The sequence below is a fragment of the Acromyrmex echinatior genome, chromosome 1 (assembly GCF_024713525.1).
Source record: "Acromyrmex echinatior isolate Ae372 chromosome 1, ASM2471352v2, whole genome shotgun sequence".
NCBI lineage: Eukaryota > Metazoa > Arthropoda > Insecta > Hymenoptera > Formicidae > Acromyrmex > Acromyrmex echinatior.
Window position 1 is genome coordinate 25,186,706 of NC_141852.1, and position 17,115 is coordinate 25,203,820.

The 17,115-nt window shown below is 34.6% G+C and overlaps 1 protein-coding gene across 5 annotated transcripts in view; it reads right to left on the reverse strand.

The window, feature by feature from the left end:
- Ca-alpha1D (Ca[2+]-channel protein alpha[[1]] subunit D) overlaps nt 1-17,115 on the reverse strand; it is a 71,239-nt gene that overhangs the window by 15,307 nt on the left and 38,817 nt on the right. For all 5 annotated transcript variants that reach the window (XM_087413988.1, XM_087413990.1, XM_011052894.2 and 2 more), the window contains exons 19-29: nt 16,846-16,955; nt 16,576-16,690; nt 16,321-16,450; nt 16,025-16,191; nt 15,681-15,768; nt 14,899-15,006; nt 2,832-2,884; nt 1,393-1,539; nt 843-1,044; nt 242-511; nt 5-88 (exon numbers count right to left, since the gene is read on the reverse strand). In XM_087413988.1, the coding sequence (XP_087270114.1) occupies nt 5-88; nt 242-511; nt 843-1,044; nt 1,393-1,539; nt 2,832-2,884; nt 14,899-15,006; nt 15,681-15,768; nt 16,025-16,191; nt 16,321-16,450; nt 16,576-16,690; nt 16,846-16,955 (1,474 nt within the window). The remainder of the gene's footprint in view (nt 1-4; nt 89-241; nt 512-842; nt 1,045-1,392; nt 1,540-2,831; nt 2,885-14,898; nt 15,007-15,680; nt 15,769-16,024; nt 16,192-16,320; nt 16,451-16,575; nt 16,691-16,845; nt 16,956-17,115) is intronic.

Consider the following 17,115-nt stretch of genomic DNA (forward strand, 5'->3'; position numbering starts at 1 on the left):
TCACTTTAACTTCCGAATAAACGATATCGATGAAACTTCCGAGCACGATAACAAAGTCAAATACGTTCCACGCATCGCCGAAGTAATTCTGCAAATTAATTAACGAACTTGTTTATGATCACAACTATAAAGTAAATAAATGCAATATATAAAATGAAATTAAAAATGAAACATTTCGAATAAATGTGAAATGCAAGAAATGATTATGATTATAAAATTACACACAAATGCGAGTCTGCACCTTAAATCGAAATGCGGCCAACTTAAACACAAACTCGAGGGCGAACACAGCGGTGAAGATCATATTGAGAACATCCAGGACATCCGTGTAGATCTGCGGTTGTCGATAAAATTTCATTGCGAGTGTCACAGTGTTGATCATAATTAACGTGAATATTGTATACTCGAACGGTTGGGAGGTGACGAACCACCAGACTTTGTATTGTATTCGATGCTTCGGTATATATCGACGCACTGGCTTAGCTTTCAGCGCGAACTCGATGCAATTTCTCTGTAGAAAGAAGAGATTATTAATCTTTCGTGATGAGATTCTTCATGTAACCTCGAAATATTTCAGAAGAAAATTATTACGAATTACATAATGATACTCAATGTCTATTATTTTTTCAAGTTTAATTTTTATTAATTTTAACATGATGATTGTATTATATATTGTTTTCACAAATATTACAGTTTGATGTAAAGCGTTTTTCGAAGCGTTTGTTTTAGAATTGATTGAAAATGAGAATATTCTTGAACATGCGTGATCTCTTCATGATATTAATGTTATTATAGTTTGAACGTAACAATTAAACGATTAGTTCAATATTCGTGCGATTCACCTGATTTTTATCGAGCTCGCAGTTTTTGTACTCTTGCTCGCCCTCGTTCTGGAAGGTGACAATAACGAAACCGACGAAGATGTTCACCATGAAGAACGCGATAATAATGATGTAGATGATGTAGTAGGCGGCCACTATTGGCCGAAAGTTATGAATTGGTCCATGTTTTTCTTGGTTCGAGTCGATTGACCATTCTAACAGTCTGTTAGTAGACATGAGAGACAACATTAACTACTTGATATCTTACGTTTAGAACTACTTATTTATCTGTTTTCTTAATACTATTAGCAAAATTACATTTATCAAATAATGTATGAAAGATGGGATACTTATCGACAAAGAAGCAAAGAACAGCAAAATAAAAGTTTAAGAAAATAACAAGAAAAAGAAAAATATATAATAAAGCAGTTCTTAATGGAAACTTTGTTGTATCGACATTGAGATTGCTGTAAAAGCAAGTTTGAATAAGTAACCTTTTGTACTGTATTTAATGTATTCCGATAGAAATCGAAACAACGTTCTTTGTGAACGGAATGCAAAATATACTTACGATGGCCAACCTTCGAAAGTCGAGACCGTAAAGAGGGTCAACATCGCCTTGGCAACATTATCAAAATGAAAACGATGTTGTTGCCACTCTCTATGTTTTACGATCGGCTTGTCAATATTACTGTTTTCGAATTCCAAATAAGTACCCCTGAAAAGGAGAGTTTCTTGCATCCGTATTCTGAATGTGTGATCTATATTTGAAATTTTCTATCGTTCGTGGATTAATGAGAAATCTCATTATATAAAAATTTTCTCTTCTTTACGTTCAATATATTTTTAAATTGGATATGTTCTCTCGCCAACACATTATTATTATATGCAAAAATTACTAACAACTTTTCAAGATATTTGTGATTTCCACATTACAATTTCTAAAGGACCTTGCACAAACTTTGTAGAAATTGAATTTCAATGAATTGACTGTTGCAGATCTTGTCATCCTGATAAAAATAATTTCCATAGGCATGACCTCCTATCATGGGGTCCGTTTAACTTCTATGAGGCGTCACTTTTCAAAACGTTTTAATACTACAATATTTTATTTTCAACGAGTACAGTGCACATTCTCTATGTATATTATTTCTATGTATATTTTTAAGTAAAAAGAATAATAACTTGATTGCTTCTCACGAATCTAAATGTTTGATTATTGTAAGTTCTTTCGCCTTTTAGAAGTCGGGGTGCTTGAAGTATGTAGAAATCAAGATTTAACACGCTTGCTAGATGTTCTCTGCTTGGTTGAATTTAGGCGTGTTTATTTGTGTTATAATATGCGAGGATATTCTCGCGAGTCAAATATGTATAATAATTCCGAAAGCTAGCGCAATCTTCCTACTTTCTCGTCTACCCTTAAGCAAGTATCCATAGTCCGTTCTTAATCTCAAGATTATCTCAAGCAATGTCTTAAGATGCTATATGATTTTCTGATTGGTTCATGACATCCCAAACTAGCTTAAGACCATGTCGAATCTTGAGCAACATCTATGAATTCCATCCTCAGAATTGTCCTTACATTGGATTTTCGCGAATCAGTCTCCTTCATTCAGATCTTTATGGATCAAGTACCTCGGTTTGTGAGAGACGCGGGGACTCACAATAATCAAGCACTCCGATTTGTGAGAAGCAATCAAGTCAGTATTATCCTTATAACTTTTTACTTAAAAATATAAAAAATACAAATAACGACATAGAAATGTTGAAAATAAGATATCATAGTATTAACCTGTCTTGAAAAGTGACATAGAAGTCAAACGATTCATATTTTACATACAAACGATTATAAGAGATCAGAGAGCCTGTGGAGACTTTTATCAGGACAAGATCTACAACACATCAAACTTAATTCTATCGAAATTCAATTTCCATAAGGTTTGTGCGAGATCCTTTGCAATAAAATAAAATAAAATTATTTTATTAATTTATAACGTAATTAAAACTTACTGACACTCGTCCTCCGTCATTTTCGATGCATCGGTACAAAAGAAAAACTTGCCCTACACAACACAAGAAGTTCATCAATTTCGATTGCCGTTAACGTGCCCGTTAATACGGAAAAGAGTAGAATTTACGTAACATGTTAAAGCTGCGGACGACACGCTAGCGTTCTTGAAATTCAATTTGATGCCATTTACCAGGTTAAATGATTACTTTTTACTCGAATAGTTTACGTACGTACGAGTAATTAATGTTCAATAATCGATCAAATACGAAACATACATAATTAGAAACTCAATAATAACAAAATTCGTTTCGTTGCTGTTACGTAATGATAAGATCGGTTTTGTTACAAGAGAGTTTTGCTCGATATCTTTTGACTCGACGTGATTGATTCTTCCATGTAGAATTAAAATCTCAAAGATCGCCAGCATGACGGGTTACACATCAGCTGTGAATCGGCCATTCTTGCAGTAGCATTGTCAGCACCAGCAACAATGAGATGTGATCGAGCAAAATAAGAGGGTGTTAACGTGAGGTAAAAACGTGGTATGGAAAAAAAGGAACATTCCTCGTCGGCACGTGCATACATATGTACAACAAGGTACGGAGCGATGCGTGGGATTCCTCGACGTTTCCGCGACTACGTTCATGTTATAAATAAGCGTTTTCGCCACACTTGGTGGTACACGGACATTGAGTGCATAATAAGCACGCTGAGGGAGAGGTGTCGGTGAAAATGGGTCCTTCGCCCCTCTCGCCTTGAAACCTGCGTTGCGACCATGTGGACAGAGCGGGACGGTGCAATAATTACGAGGAACACTCTTTTCAATCTTCCGAATCTCTATATTTCTGCAAATTAATGTATAATCTCCGTCCTTGTCGCTCGACTATAAAATTTTGATATCGAAACGTATATACGTATTTCGCTTGATATCAAAATTCTATAAAAATAATGGAGAATACAAAGTCTCGCATGTAGTTTTGAACTGACGGTACGAAGATTGTAAAGCTAGAAATATCAAGCTTTTTAGAATTTAGATTTCTCATTTAAGATTTAAAATGAAATATGATAAAATTTAAAATGAAATATATTAAAATTATATTGTAGACTCATAAATAATAATATATTAATTCTAAATAGCTTTATCGTCAAATTTTGGATGAATTCGCGCAGTAATAATTACAACATTTATTCATTAGAGAAGATAATATGTCATTTTCCGAAAAAGATGTGCGGAAATATGACGGTATTTTCAGTGGGCGCTATTATGCACCTCAACGGTTTAAAAGGCTGCAATACACGCGTAATGCGCGCCCTGCAATGTAATCGTCATGTCTTCGTGACCGCTCCATTATCCGTCGACATGGCGCGCTCGCGTGGGCTCGGACACGGTATGGGAAAAAAGCACGAACAATGGGCCACCGTGACGCGCCAAATTGTACTAATTGCCTACGTAACACGAGCTGGTGCGGGCCAAAATAATGAAACATATTGAAACAACAACACAACCCACCCATCCCTACTAACAACAGGATGTAGCTGATGATTTTGCGATTGGCCTCCCTACCGCCCTTTTTTCTTGCCTCCCTCTTTTTTTTTTATAATCCATAATTGCTTGCAAGTAAAAAAGCACAGGCGTCGTACGTGTCGCGGCTCGTGCAGAAGCAGCACTATTGCCGTATTCGCGACATATATATAAATATCTTTTTTTGTTCTCCTATCTCGTTATTTTAACATTAATTTCTCTTCTTCTGTATACGTCGTATCTTCTGACTCAGATATCGTGCGTCACGTACCTCTTTGCATACATTGATGAAAAAGCGACTTGTGTACGTGGGAATATTTATATAAAAATAAAACGTTCCTATGGCTTGTAGAATAGACGATCATTATAAGCAACATTAAAATATTCATCGAACATTATCAAGCGACGCTTACGTTGTTTGAGAAAAATACCGACAAATTTAATTCACTTTCCCGCAATGTTACTCCTCTCTCTCTTTAATAATACTACTAGAAAAATCCTAATAAATTATTAATTTTAACATTTTTTGTAACTATCTGCTCCAATATTAATTTATTATTAGGAGATATATTATCTCGCAATTTTTGTTTTTTGTCGAATATTTTTTCATGTTTTGATAATTTACTAGTTTTCTTAATTAGTTTTCGTCTTCACAGTAAGAATGTTTCGACATGTGCATAATTTAAATTAAAAAAAACGATGAAATTAAAACAAATCTGTGAGCTTGAAATTTTCGCGAATAATTATTACGAATGTATATACTAATTAATTTCGACATGTGACGCGTTATATGTTCTGTTCAACATCAACGACCCAGTTCTCTCTACTCCATCTCTACTTTTATCACCTTGCTAAGAAATCATATTTAATTAACTGTTCCATCCAACTGCAATAATATTATTTTTTTGTCGTATACTTTGTACATATTATTTATCAAATGGCTCTTTATCAAATTTAATATTTCTCCTAAATATAAAAAGAGTTTCAATATACATAATATAATTTCTATAAAATTCATATTTTCTAGCAATATAATATCCTCGTGGAATCATCCGCGAGGATGTCAGTTTGAGTATAGCTACGCATATACTCGCGATCAAGATAGACAGGAATGTGAAAATTCCGCGGCTTGTAAATCCGGTTATCACTTTTCTCATTTTGTGTTTTAAAACGACCGTTTGCACACTCCATTTTGGCATCCGAAATGAAAAAATAAAAATTATTCGAAGTCTCATGCAACACGTTGGACGAACCGTAACCACGAGCGCTGACTTTAATCCCTGTTGAATATCCTCGTGTTAGCGATTTACATCATCATGAAGCAGAGTTATTTGTCACATTAATAATCCTGGATTCACACTGCGATATTCGATGTCCGATATCCAATAAAAGAATTTGTCTTCCGGAGACAAAAATGTTGCTAACTAGAACCGAATTCTCTTATTGGATATCACATCATCGTACGTCGAATATCGTGTGCAGTATAAATTCACCAAGCATCCTATTCAGGGAAGCAGAATGACAGTAATTCGTCGTACGTTGCGTTTAATCGAGACTTAGAATTTCAATAGAGTCTGCAATTCCACAAAAAGCGACATCGATTTTAAAATAACATTCACGAAGATCCGTACAAGCGTCTGTGCCGTCGCGAGTTTCATTCCGCTTCCGTTGTGTGAATATGAATGTATGTAACAAAGTCGGCAGAATTTCGCGCAAAATATGTAGAAGTACGGCAGAACTTCTGTATATACATCTAAGGGGAGTTACCCGCTAATGCGTCTCGAGTCCTGATCGAGTCGCATGTGAGTAACTTTAACGCTATTTCATACTTTACGACTATGAAACACAACGCTGTCTTGCGAACATCTGTGTGGATCTCTCTACAGCTGCTCGTACAATCTATCTTTCGTCTAAGTTCCTAAGTTCAGCTTTACAATGTCTATTCTTCCTCGTGAAATCGTGTAAGTCGTGGAGAAAACTGGTGTCTAGTCGTGACAAAGCGAGACGAACGATTATCCATACATCACTACTTTCACAATAAAAATACCATTTATAAATCAAATTTCAAGTGAGGCAGATCGGAATTGTTGTGGAATTATTTTTGATAATTTTTATAAAGATGCGTTATAAATGTTAATTCAATATGTTTTTATTAATCATAAATTCGACATAAACCAATATTCAAATAATTCAATAATCAAATAATTTGTTGAATAATGAAGAGTCTTCATTAATGACTCCATTTTCATTTTATTATTAATAGCATTTGCCATAATTTAATTAAATGTTATTTTATCGGATGCCGCTACACCAAAGTTCGCCTCGTTCTGTCACATCATCACGTGTAACTCGTGGTTTCGGTGCACGTGGATGGCCAGCATGCACTACGACTAAAGCTTCATTCTCACATACAGCAAAACTGACATGCTTGGTTAAGGGGGTGTCTATCTTTAAACGGGGGAAAGGGGATACAATGGCGATATATGATATGCGTATCGTTGGTTGTGTGACGAATAAATATATATACAAAAATATAGATATATATATATATAGATATAGTTTGCACGTCGACGTATAATTACACGACAATCTCGCCTGGTTTTTCTTGGTTAAAAGCGTTATATTGTTAATAACAGCGTTACCGTGCTCGAGGGTATTGTCGTAAAAGTGGAGACAGAAAGAGAGAGAGAGAGAGAGAGAGAGAGAGAGAGAGAGAGAGAGAGAGAGAGAGAGATCAGCAGCAATGAGACACACGTGCATATGTATATTCGTGAGGTAATCCGTCATCGTTTCCATGTCCTTCCGGCTGTCAGGATCGAGCACGAAATCACGATAATTAATGATTGACGACTCGATGATCGATACGCCGTGCAGATAATTAGATAATATCCGACGGATCGAGCAGAGATAATTTTGCAGCAAAAGGAACTTTTCTGGAAGGAAGTTTTCCTTATCGAAATTGTCTATGGAATATTAGAAAGTCTTTGCAATATCGCTTATCTATGATACGGTAAACGTTAAGGTCAGGTTATCTTCTTCTTTTTAACAATTAATTAAGAAAAAGATAACGTGATTTTAGCGTTCATCGTATCTGGATCTACGTTATTGTAAAAAACTTATTATTCATCATGTTATTACGTTAGAAGCTTCGCGACGTTTGAAGTCGTTTTGATGCTAAAATGTCGTGCCTTGCTGCTGATATGCTCCCTTTTATTATACAATTTAGGATAAAGTTAGAAATAAAGTGGGAAAGAGAAACTCTTGGAATAGACTTAGACAAATTTTATGGTTAATTTAATATCTTCAAAATATCAAGATAGAAAAAAGTCATGTTATAAAATAGCTTTTTTTGTTTAAGTCTATTCCAAAGAAAAATTAAGGAAAATGCTGGGAATCACAATATTACAAATTACAGAGTAGACAGATAGAACTAATTTTCTATCATTATTTTTAGTTATATTCTTATTTAACGCTTTCTTTGTTTCTTTTTTATTTTATTAAGTAAAGCCATAATAACTCTGATTTTACATTAATATAATTTATTATACAACATTAAAATTAACAGCATCCCAGATAAATTTATTTAAAAAATGATTAAATATAATCCACTATTATAAAAAAATTGTATTCGAAAGTAAGAATATTATCTTATATAATTAATTAAAGTTTTGCGATATCTGTTACTCTATTTTCTGTCACTTTCCGTATTTTGCTTAGCAAAATTCGGTCGTTCGAGATACGTATACTCTGCCGGAAATTTACTACCGTCGCCGTGGGTGACGGAAGTGAACGTAAGTGCAAGGAGTGGGAGGATAGAAAGAAAATAGGATAATAAAGGAAGGCAGAGAGAAAGATAGAGAGACAGAGAGAAAGTGGTAACGCAATCTCGTTCGCTTAGTAAGCTTTCTAAGTGGATGGCTGGATCTCTTTACCTTAAACAGCTGTACCCCGATAACAGCGAACATGAACTGTAGGAGATAGGTGACCAACATAATGTTGCCGATCGTTTTAATGGCGACAATCACACACTTCACTACGTACTTTTTCACGTAGCGTTTTCGGTTGCGGACGAGCAGGGCGAGCGAGCACAGCGGGGAACACGTGGGGTGGTGAGAGAGTAAGAGAAAACAAAAAAAATAGAGTAGCATTAATTTGGGGTAGCCAGGTATCATCACTCTAAGGGGCTGATGGCAGGGGGCGGATAGGGATCTGTGAGGCCATTTGGGTGGTGGAAGTTCTCGCCACGATTTAAATTTTTTTTTCGTTTATATATTGTATTCTCTTTAATTATTCGCGCCCTTAATTGCTCGTAGCGTTTAGCCTCGTTAGCTCGATTTATCCTCTCTCGTGTGTGGTGCCTGCTTTTATTGTACGAATTTCTTATAACGCGCGACAATTTACAACTGATCGATCACTTGGAAAATTGCGCAGCTTCTCTCTGTTTCCTCTCGATTCCTCGGAGCTCTCTCTTCTCGGAGATTGTCGATTTCTCTCTTTTATCTTCTTTTAACTTCTTAGGTTCTTTTTTTAACTTTTGTTCTCATCGCGTTAACTAAGCCCTCGCCATCCATCCAACCCATCCATCAGTGCTCGATGTTTTTTCTCGGCAATGCACCTATGGGACTTTTGGGCGGGAAAACCTCAGCGCTTCCTCGAAAATTGATTTTACACGCGTGATCAAGAGCGTACTCGATTACATTCGTGGATCGCGTGAGATATTATCGCTTCTCGATGAGAGTTGCCGCTAGTAAACGTTATCGTTTCAAATGTATATACTTTGAAAATTGAAAGTTAAAATTGAAGCGATCTGAGAAATTCGACGAGGAAGTAAATCCAATAATGCTAATATTATGCAATAATATATTCATATTTTATTGATTAATAACGCTATATATAAATAACTATGTAAATTCTCTCGTCTGTTATAAAAATATCTTGCAATATGAAACATCATTTTGCAACAACTTCAATTAAAGTTAGATAACTTCAATTAAAGTTAGAGGTAGGAAAATGCTACTTGTAATTTTCGGAAAAAAAAACGAGATCACTCGAATTCTATCCTCACGATAAAAATCGCATCGCAATATTGGCAGAAACCACGATTCTCTGCGAAGCTATCGTAAACATTTCACCTCAGACTCGGCTAGTATGCGTCGGGCATTAGCACTATAACGTTTATTGCCTTTTCTCACGCCTGCACAATTGCTGCATCGTGCTCGCAGCCTTTAGGGACGACATATTTTCACCTTTTCGCACCCTGTTGAGAACGAGAATTGAAACCAGGCACTTGCGAATTAACTCGCTAGCTCGCTTAGCTACTTCTGTGACACCCAATATTGCGTCGCATATACTGTGTATGTACATGTGTATACGTGTAAGGGAATATGTAATGGTAGGGCGATCGATACACATGAAACTACGAGCGATATATAATATATTATATATATATATATATATATATATGTAGAGAGAGAGAGAGAGAGAGAGAGGGAGAGAGAGAGAGAGAGAGATAGAGCGCGCGCGCGCGAGAGAGAGAGAGAGAGAGAGAGAGAGAAATATATGTATGTATATAGATATAGAGATAGATAGAGAGATATATAGATATGTATATATATATATATATGTAGATAGGTAGGTAGATAGATAGATAGATAGATATATAATGTCGGGCTGAACGACTTGTCTCCGCTTAAGTTTAATAATTAGAACAAGCTAATATACATATATAAAGATAGCCTAGAATGTCAACTATTCTACCATCTTCTATGTTATATTTTTATCATACTCTATATTTTTCTTCATTATTATAAGTGTTACTAGTAAGCGCCGAATTCCACATTCCGATATTCTCGATCAGTTTCAGAACATTATTGTTCTATTTTCTTTTATTATTCCGTTTGATGGTGAAAGATTGTATCCTTTATCGAGCGGAGAACTTTAATATCTCTTACACAGCACTCTTGTTCGCGAATGTTTAAAAAGCTCCGTAAGCTTTGGTTAGAAAATTAATACTTGTAAAACTTCGCAAGAAGAAGCGAGCAAATTCGATAAAGGATTAATCACGAGTATAGAACAATGATCACAGAAGTTCCACTATATATATAAATAAATGCTATATATATAATTAAATTTGAACACTTGATTTAATCTGACCGACATTGATTCGTCTAGCCGCTGTCATCGAGCTCTAATAAGCAAGTTTATCCGACTTTATCAGAATTTCTCACTTTTATCGACCTCGATTGCCTCATCAAGCACAACAGCCAAATGTTCTATTTAATAATATAATATCCGGAAATTTTGATTTCACTCTTGATTTCTAAAAATTTGGTTTTAGCTGTCATAATGATTTTGAAAATATATAATAATTGATTATGCAATATTATTCTGCATTTTTTTATCTTAATAGCGAAATGTTTTACAACAATATAGCATTTTATGTTCAGTCGGAAACGAAATAAAGTCACGAGATCAAATTGGACAATCAGGATCAGTGAAGCCTAAAAAAACGAACGGAAAAGGAAATTGCCGTGGTGCTTCCTTTTGCAGCAATTATGGGTCTGTGCGCGCGTATAGGGACCGCTTTTCGTGATCTTTTCCCCTTTTGATTGTCCGAGGGCAAAGTCCCACCACGGCGAGTGGAGCTTATGAGGAAACAATGCCCTTTTCTTCTTCTCATCCACCTTTCTCTCTCAGGTTAATATAGCGGCACACCACTGCAATGCTTAGCCGGCACAAGCATGCAATTCTCAAACATCCTCTACTACCAGTCTTAAAATCACGAAGTCTGAGTCTTTTTCGAAATTTCTTTTTTGGTAGGTAGGTAAGTGTATGCGTGTAAAAATATAAGATCAAAGGAATTAGTATACTCTTGGAAGCCTGCTTATATTTCGCATAAGTAAGTGTGTGTATGTGTTCATCTCTAGAAGTTGGTACGTATATGTAGGAAAGCCGATATACATTGAAGGATTACCTTGGACAATCATGTATAAAAGTAACTATATATTTTTTAGACAGATTTTTTTCGCGTTTATTACGTTATAGAGATCTAAATAATTTATATCCTTTTACGTATATTAAACGCATATTTCTGAGCAAAAAAAATGTTTTGAATATATTGAGATGATATATATTTAAATTTCCTTGCGTTTTTATTAATTTAATTTTATCGTGATTTTCGGAGTGCTGATTTATTTCTTAAAGTACATAAAAAAAAAATATTTGTGTATATATAATTAAGCAAATTAAATTTACATTATTTATTTTACTATTTATTTAAGATTAATAATTTTTTAAAACAAATATTACGGGATTGTTTCTTTTCCAAAGTTAAAGAAAATTGAGAAATTAAGCTGAATGAAAGAATATCTTATATAACACTTTGAAAGAATTTCCCGGAAATTACGTCGAATATTTTTTATTCACTACAGATATCTATGTCTGATATGAGAGAATATGTGTGGATTTGTGCATGTGTTGTATGATTGTTTCGTGTCGTTTAAGCAGCGATGTAATTTATCAAGTTTCTAGTAGCAAAAAATCTCGTGATGGCAAAAAGAAGAAAGAAAGAGAGAGAGAAAGAGAGAGAGATAGAGAGAGAGAGAGAGAGAGACATATGTAATATATAAAACAGGTATATTGTTAGGTGTTCAGCTGATAGCAGTAAAAAACGAAGAAATGAAAACCAATGCCGAAAGAGCAAAGGCATGTTAGGCCTTGCGTAAAGCCGCTTTTCTCATTTTTTTTTTATTTACACTTGACTACTCCTCTATCTACTTTTGAGCCACCGTCTCATTTCTCCCCGATCACTCATCCACTATATATTAAATTACATCGGCGTGGCACGATTTATCACGGTAAGTGATGACAAAAGGACAAATGAAGTAATTGAGAGTATTGAAATCATTAATTAAGTGGAATAATATGGTGATCTTTCAATGTCATAATCAATATAATTATATATTGCATTAATATATATATAAGTAATTAGTATATATAAGTAATTAGTTTATAGTTGTTGAAAAAATATTAAGATTGTATTATTAATTTTTCTATTATGAAGTTGACGTATTATCTACTTCATTCAAAAATTTTAATTGTTTTATTTGATCCTTGTATTCTTAGATATATCAGATTTTTTTGTCAATTATACACTATATACGAATTACTTATTGCTGCTACAATTATTTTTATACTACGCATGTAACTATCTTTTTAAAACACAGGATAATTTTTAAAACAAATAATTGTTGATTATCAGAATATCTGGATTGAACATTATTCGGTTTGAAAGCAGTAAGCATATATATATCGAATCAAGTGTGTGTGTGTGTGTGTGTGTGTGTGTGTGTGTGTGTGTGTGTGTTGTGTATGTGTGTCGATATTAAAATGACAAAGAAAATTTTGTATCAAAAAATTCTCTCTCCATTGCGTGTAAATAACAAAACTGCTCTCTTTTGTAACTCCGAATAAAATTGTGTATATTTACATATGTTAGACAATTGTTACAAAGTGCAATATTTCTCGAATTGTTTTCATTTTTATGGATAATAGTTTGATGAAAACGATATTTGTCTTTCTTTTCTGTTTGTCTTTTTTCTTGTCTTTTATTTTTCACGAAATAATAACAGCGATTTTTCCTCACTAAAATTATCGATAAACAGAATCAGCATTTTTAATTTTTAATGTACTATGATTTCTAAAATCTTTGTTCAATATTTGCAACAACATGCATATATGTTGAAAAATTTTATCACGATTTAGGATTATCATGCTATACAGACAAAAAAACAATAGATTATCTTTACATAACATTGTTAAATATTAATACATATATGGAATTGCCACTAGAGAACTGCTTTTACACCAAATCCGAGAGAAAAAAAGAGAAAAAGAGAAAAATATGTTGTTTTTATTACATTTATAAACATAAACACGACATTATGTGTAAATAATTTGATTGACTTGATGAAGCGTGTCAGGTAAATTCTAAATAAAATTCACTCGTACATTTTTCTAAAGTTTTAAAGTACTTAGCCTGGCCTTGGGCTGTGTATACTTGATACAGCAAAATAAAATTCAATGAAACTGATTATTCAAAATTATAACAAATATATGCATCAAAAGAAATTTTATCGCATACGTAACACTTTCTATCAATAAAAAATGATTTTATCTCTGCTATATTGCATTTAAAATATTTTCTAAGACACAATTTCAAACAAACATCGATCTAGATTTTTATAAATATATTATCCAAAGAAGAACATAATGGCAAAATAAACGCTCTAATCCATCCAAGATTGGTATGAATACCAAATGAGCTACGTCGATGTAAAATTGATTGATGGATAATAAAGGCAAGTTGGCCTTCGACAAACGGGACACTGATATAAAAAAAATCTTATATATATAGTAGGAACAATGAACACAATCAATGATCCTAGTGAGAGGCTTCGGGGAGAGTGCCGAGACAAGTAACCCAATTATGAGTAAGTTACACGCAAAAGACAGTTTATTTCACAGGGGAGGTACCCAGAGGTGCATCTGTCAGAGAAAACAACATTCGCCTCATGCTCGCGCCTCTCGACGATTATTTTCCACGTGTCGCTGCGCGCTTCGACCGTAATCAATATCGGAGATTGACACATGGATGTTCTCCTAATTGGATGATGCGTTCGTTAATTCCGCAACTTCACTCCGCTTCATTCACGCAATCCATGTCGATATCGTATTAGCGAAATAGATTTTCTATGAAAGCCTTCTGCGATAATCATTGATAAAACGTACTCAAAGTATAAACATATTCACACATGTGTATCGAGTGCGCAAAACGGTGATTAAAATCTCGTGCGCGTGTTTTGAAAAATTTGTGATTGAAAATTTACAAAATCCAAGGAGCGGTGCAGGAACTTGATATGGAAAACATATAATTATTGATGATGAGTAAATTTAATAAAATTATAAAGCGAAAGCTTAAACACGTGCCGTTATTCTTGATTAATGTTTTCTGGAAAAACAATATTGGGGAATCTTTTTCCAGCCGCGTTTTTCCATCAAGAACACTTAGACAAGGATTCTCATGACTTTAATCACTTTTAAATTAATCGCGATCTCTACGACTACGTGTTTATTGCAACAAGGCGGAAATAATCGTCGAAGAAGTTATCGAGATGTCGAGCAAAGGCGTACTGAGGTTGACAGTAGTCGTAGTAGTAGTGATGAATTTGGTGATGGTGAATTAAATTTCTAGCTGCTTGCATTAAGAAATATATGGATAAACGAATGAACAAATGCTGAAAACGGATTTTGAAAAAGAGAGAAAGAGAAAAAGAGAGAGAGAGAGAGAGAGAGAGAGAGAGAGAGAGAGAGAGAGAGAGAGAGAAAAAGAGAGGCGGATTTGAGGCTGAGATTTTAAGAGGGTTTTTTAGGGTGTTTGTGGGGTCGACTGGTAATATATTACTGCCACTCTAGTGTATAACTGTAAGAGGTTCGGAGGAGAGTTTTCTCGGGGCCATGTCGGTATCGGGGCCCGATAATCCTACCTTAAAGAGCTGTACGCCAATGACGGCGAACACGAACTGCAGGAGGCTGGTGACGAGGACTATGTTTCCGATAGTCTTTACCGCTACGATGACGCACTGTACTACGTGCTGGGTTCACAATATTAATCACAATATATAATCGCCCTTCGTGATAAAGAGGTGAAAATTACGCGTCGCATTCGTTCGTAGCGAACTTTAACACTAGCATTTTATTGCCGCCAAATTCGTGTAGCTTTTTCAAATCGCGAAAGTGGTCTCTTCGTGAAGAGCCAACAGAATCTGGGAAACTTTGTTAATATTCTAAAGAGGTGAATCAAAATGAATTTCTTAATTACAACTAAAAGTACGTTTTTTAAATCTATCTTTTTGCAATGTACGGAGAAATTTACGTAGATTTAATAACGTTGTATTAATTTTATATTAGCTAAGAGAAATAATGATAAATAATGTATTTGTGTCGACCTTGATAAACAAATTTTCGCGTAGTGATGGTTATCACGCGTAACAAAAGTTCTTAGTATGTATGTAGCGAAGACGAAATATCTCGTTTCGCCTTTAATGTGATTTTTCCGACGTTAACGGCGCTCTTCCACCATTTGTATGAATAATTGCAACTTCGCGTATACTTCAACGTCGGGCTAACGAGAGCGACTCTTTAATCTAGCTGGCTATGGACATTACGGTATATTATGCCTCTGGCATTATTATTACGATAGGGCGTATGCTGTGAATTGGGCGGTTTTAGCGGACTTAAAAATAGGTGAGACAAATGAAAGAAGTACCTTTAATCCCTTAGCGCGATTGATAGCACGTAGCGGCCTCAGTACACGGAGCACTCGGAGTACTTTGATGAAAGAAAATGCACCAGCTCTGCAAGTATACAATAAATAACGATATATTAAGTTGGTCAATAGAAAATTAGAGGTAACAAAAAATAATCTTATAGGCATTTTTTTAACGAAACTCTGCTTCTGAATCTAATGACACCATTTACAGATTTTTTTTATACAATGAAAAATTGCGCAATTAAAATTGTAATTAATTAAAATGTTGTAAAAGACCTTTATTCTTTTTTCATACAAGATTAGATAATGTCAGAATATTAATATAAAAAATAAGATCATACTTGACTGTCATGGAAACGAGAGAAGCGCAAACGACGAGAAGATCGAGCAGATTGAAAGCTGATCGACAAAACGCGCCTTCATGGATAATGAAGCCGTACGAGATCATTTTAAGGCAGATTTCGATCGTGAAAACAGCAGTGAAGAAATAGTCAAAGTAGTTCAATATCTGTAACATAAAGCATACATCAGTTTCGTTAGCTATTAAACAATTATTTCGATAGTTTTGTTAAAATTCTGATAAAACAGATATTTTAACAACTAAGAAATCAATTTGTCTTTCGGCGCAATCGGATACCAGATTTCTCTCAGACGAGGTTCTCAGTGGGTCTTCGGCGGCCAACATGGCAGAGGAAATCATAATGCAAATCAGTATCACGTTGCTGAAATAACTATGATTGCAGAACCAATGGCAGAACACGCGAAACCTGTAAAACGAGATTGAAAAGTAATATAGTGGCTTCTAGTAAATGAAAAGATAGGGAAAATTTAATTAAATTATTCTTTATGTTTTATCTTGGCGGCTAAAACAAAGTTCGAAAAGTTTCTGTACCTATTAGTGCTTGAAAAAATAAAGAATGCCGAACCAGCCGGGATAGGTTCCTTCTTGGTGGTCGTATTGTACTCGGACATTCTTCGCGGTCTAGCTGTCACTTCCTGCTCCTCACCTGTAAAAGTAATTAATCCCTTATTTAGTCTTTACTGTTTTATTTAATTTTATTTTATTTGCTTCTGTCTTGTAATTGGAATATCGAGAGGTTGAAAATGTCGTACAGTTTTCAATCATTAGTTTCTGAAACACAGAAAAATGAGGTTAACTAACCTTGCATTTCTTCTGGCTCGTCTTCCTCTTCTTCCTCTTCTTCCATTTCTTCGTCGGACTCAACGTTGAGTCGCACTTTATGCGTATTCATATCTTCACTTTTCTCTGACCTGCATAATTAGTGATAATTACACAGATTACATTTTAAATTTACTTTTTCAAAATAGATATCTTTTAGTGGATTCGGCTTATTCTTCAGAAATTTACAGAACATAGAAAAATAATTGTTAAAATAAAGAACACTACATCTTTTTCAATATCTCTCAGAAA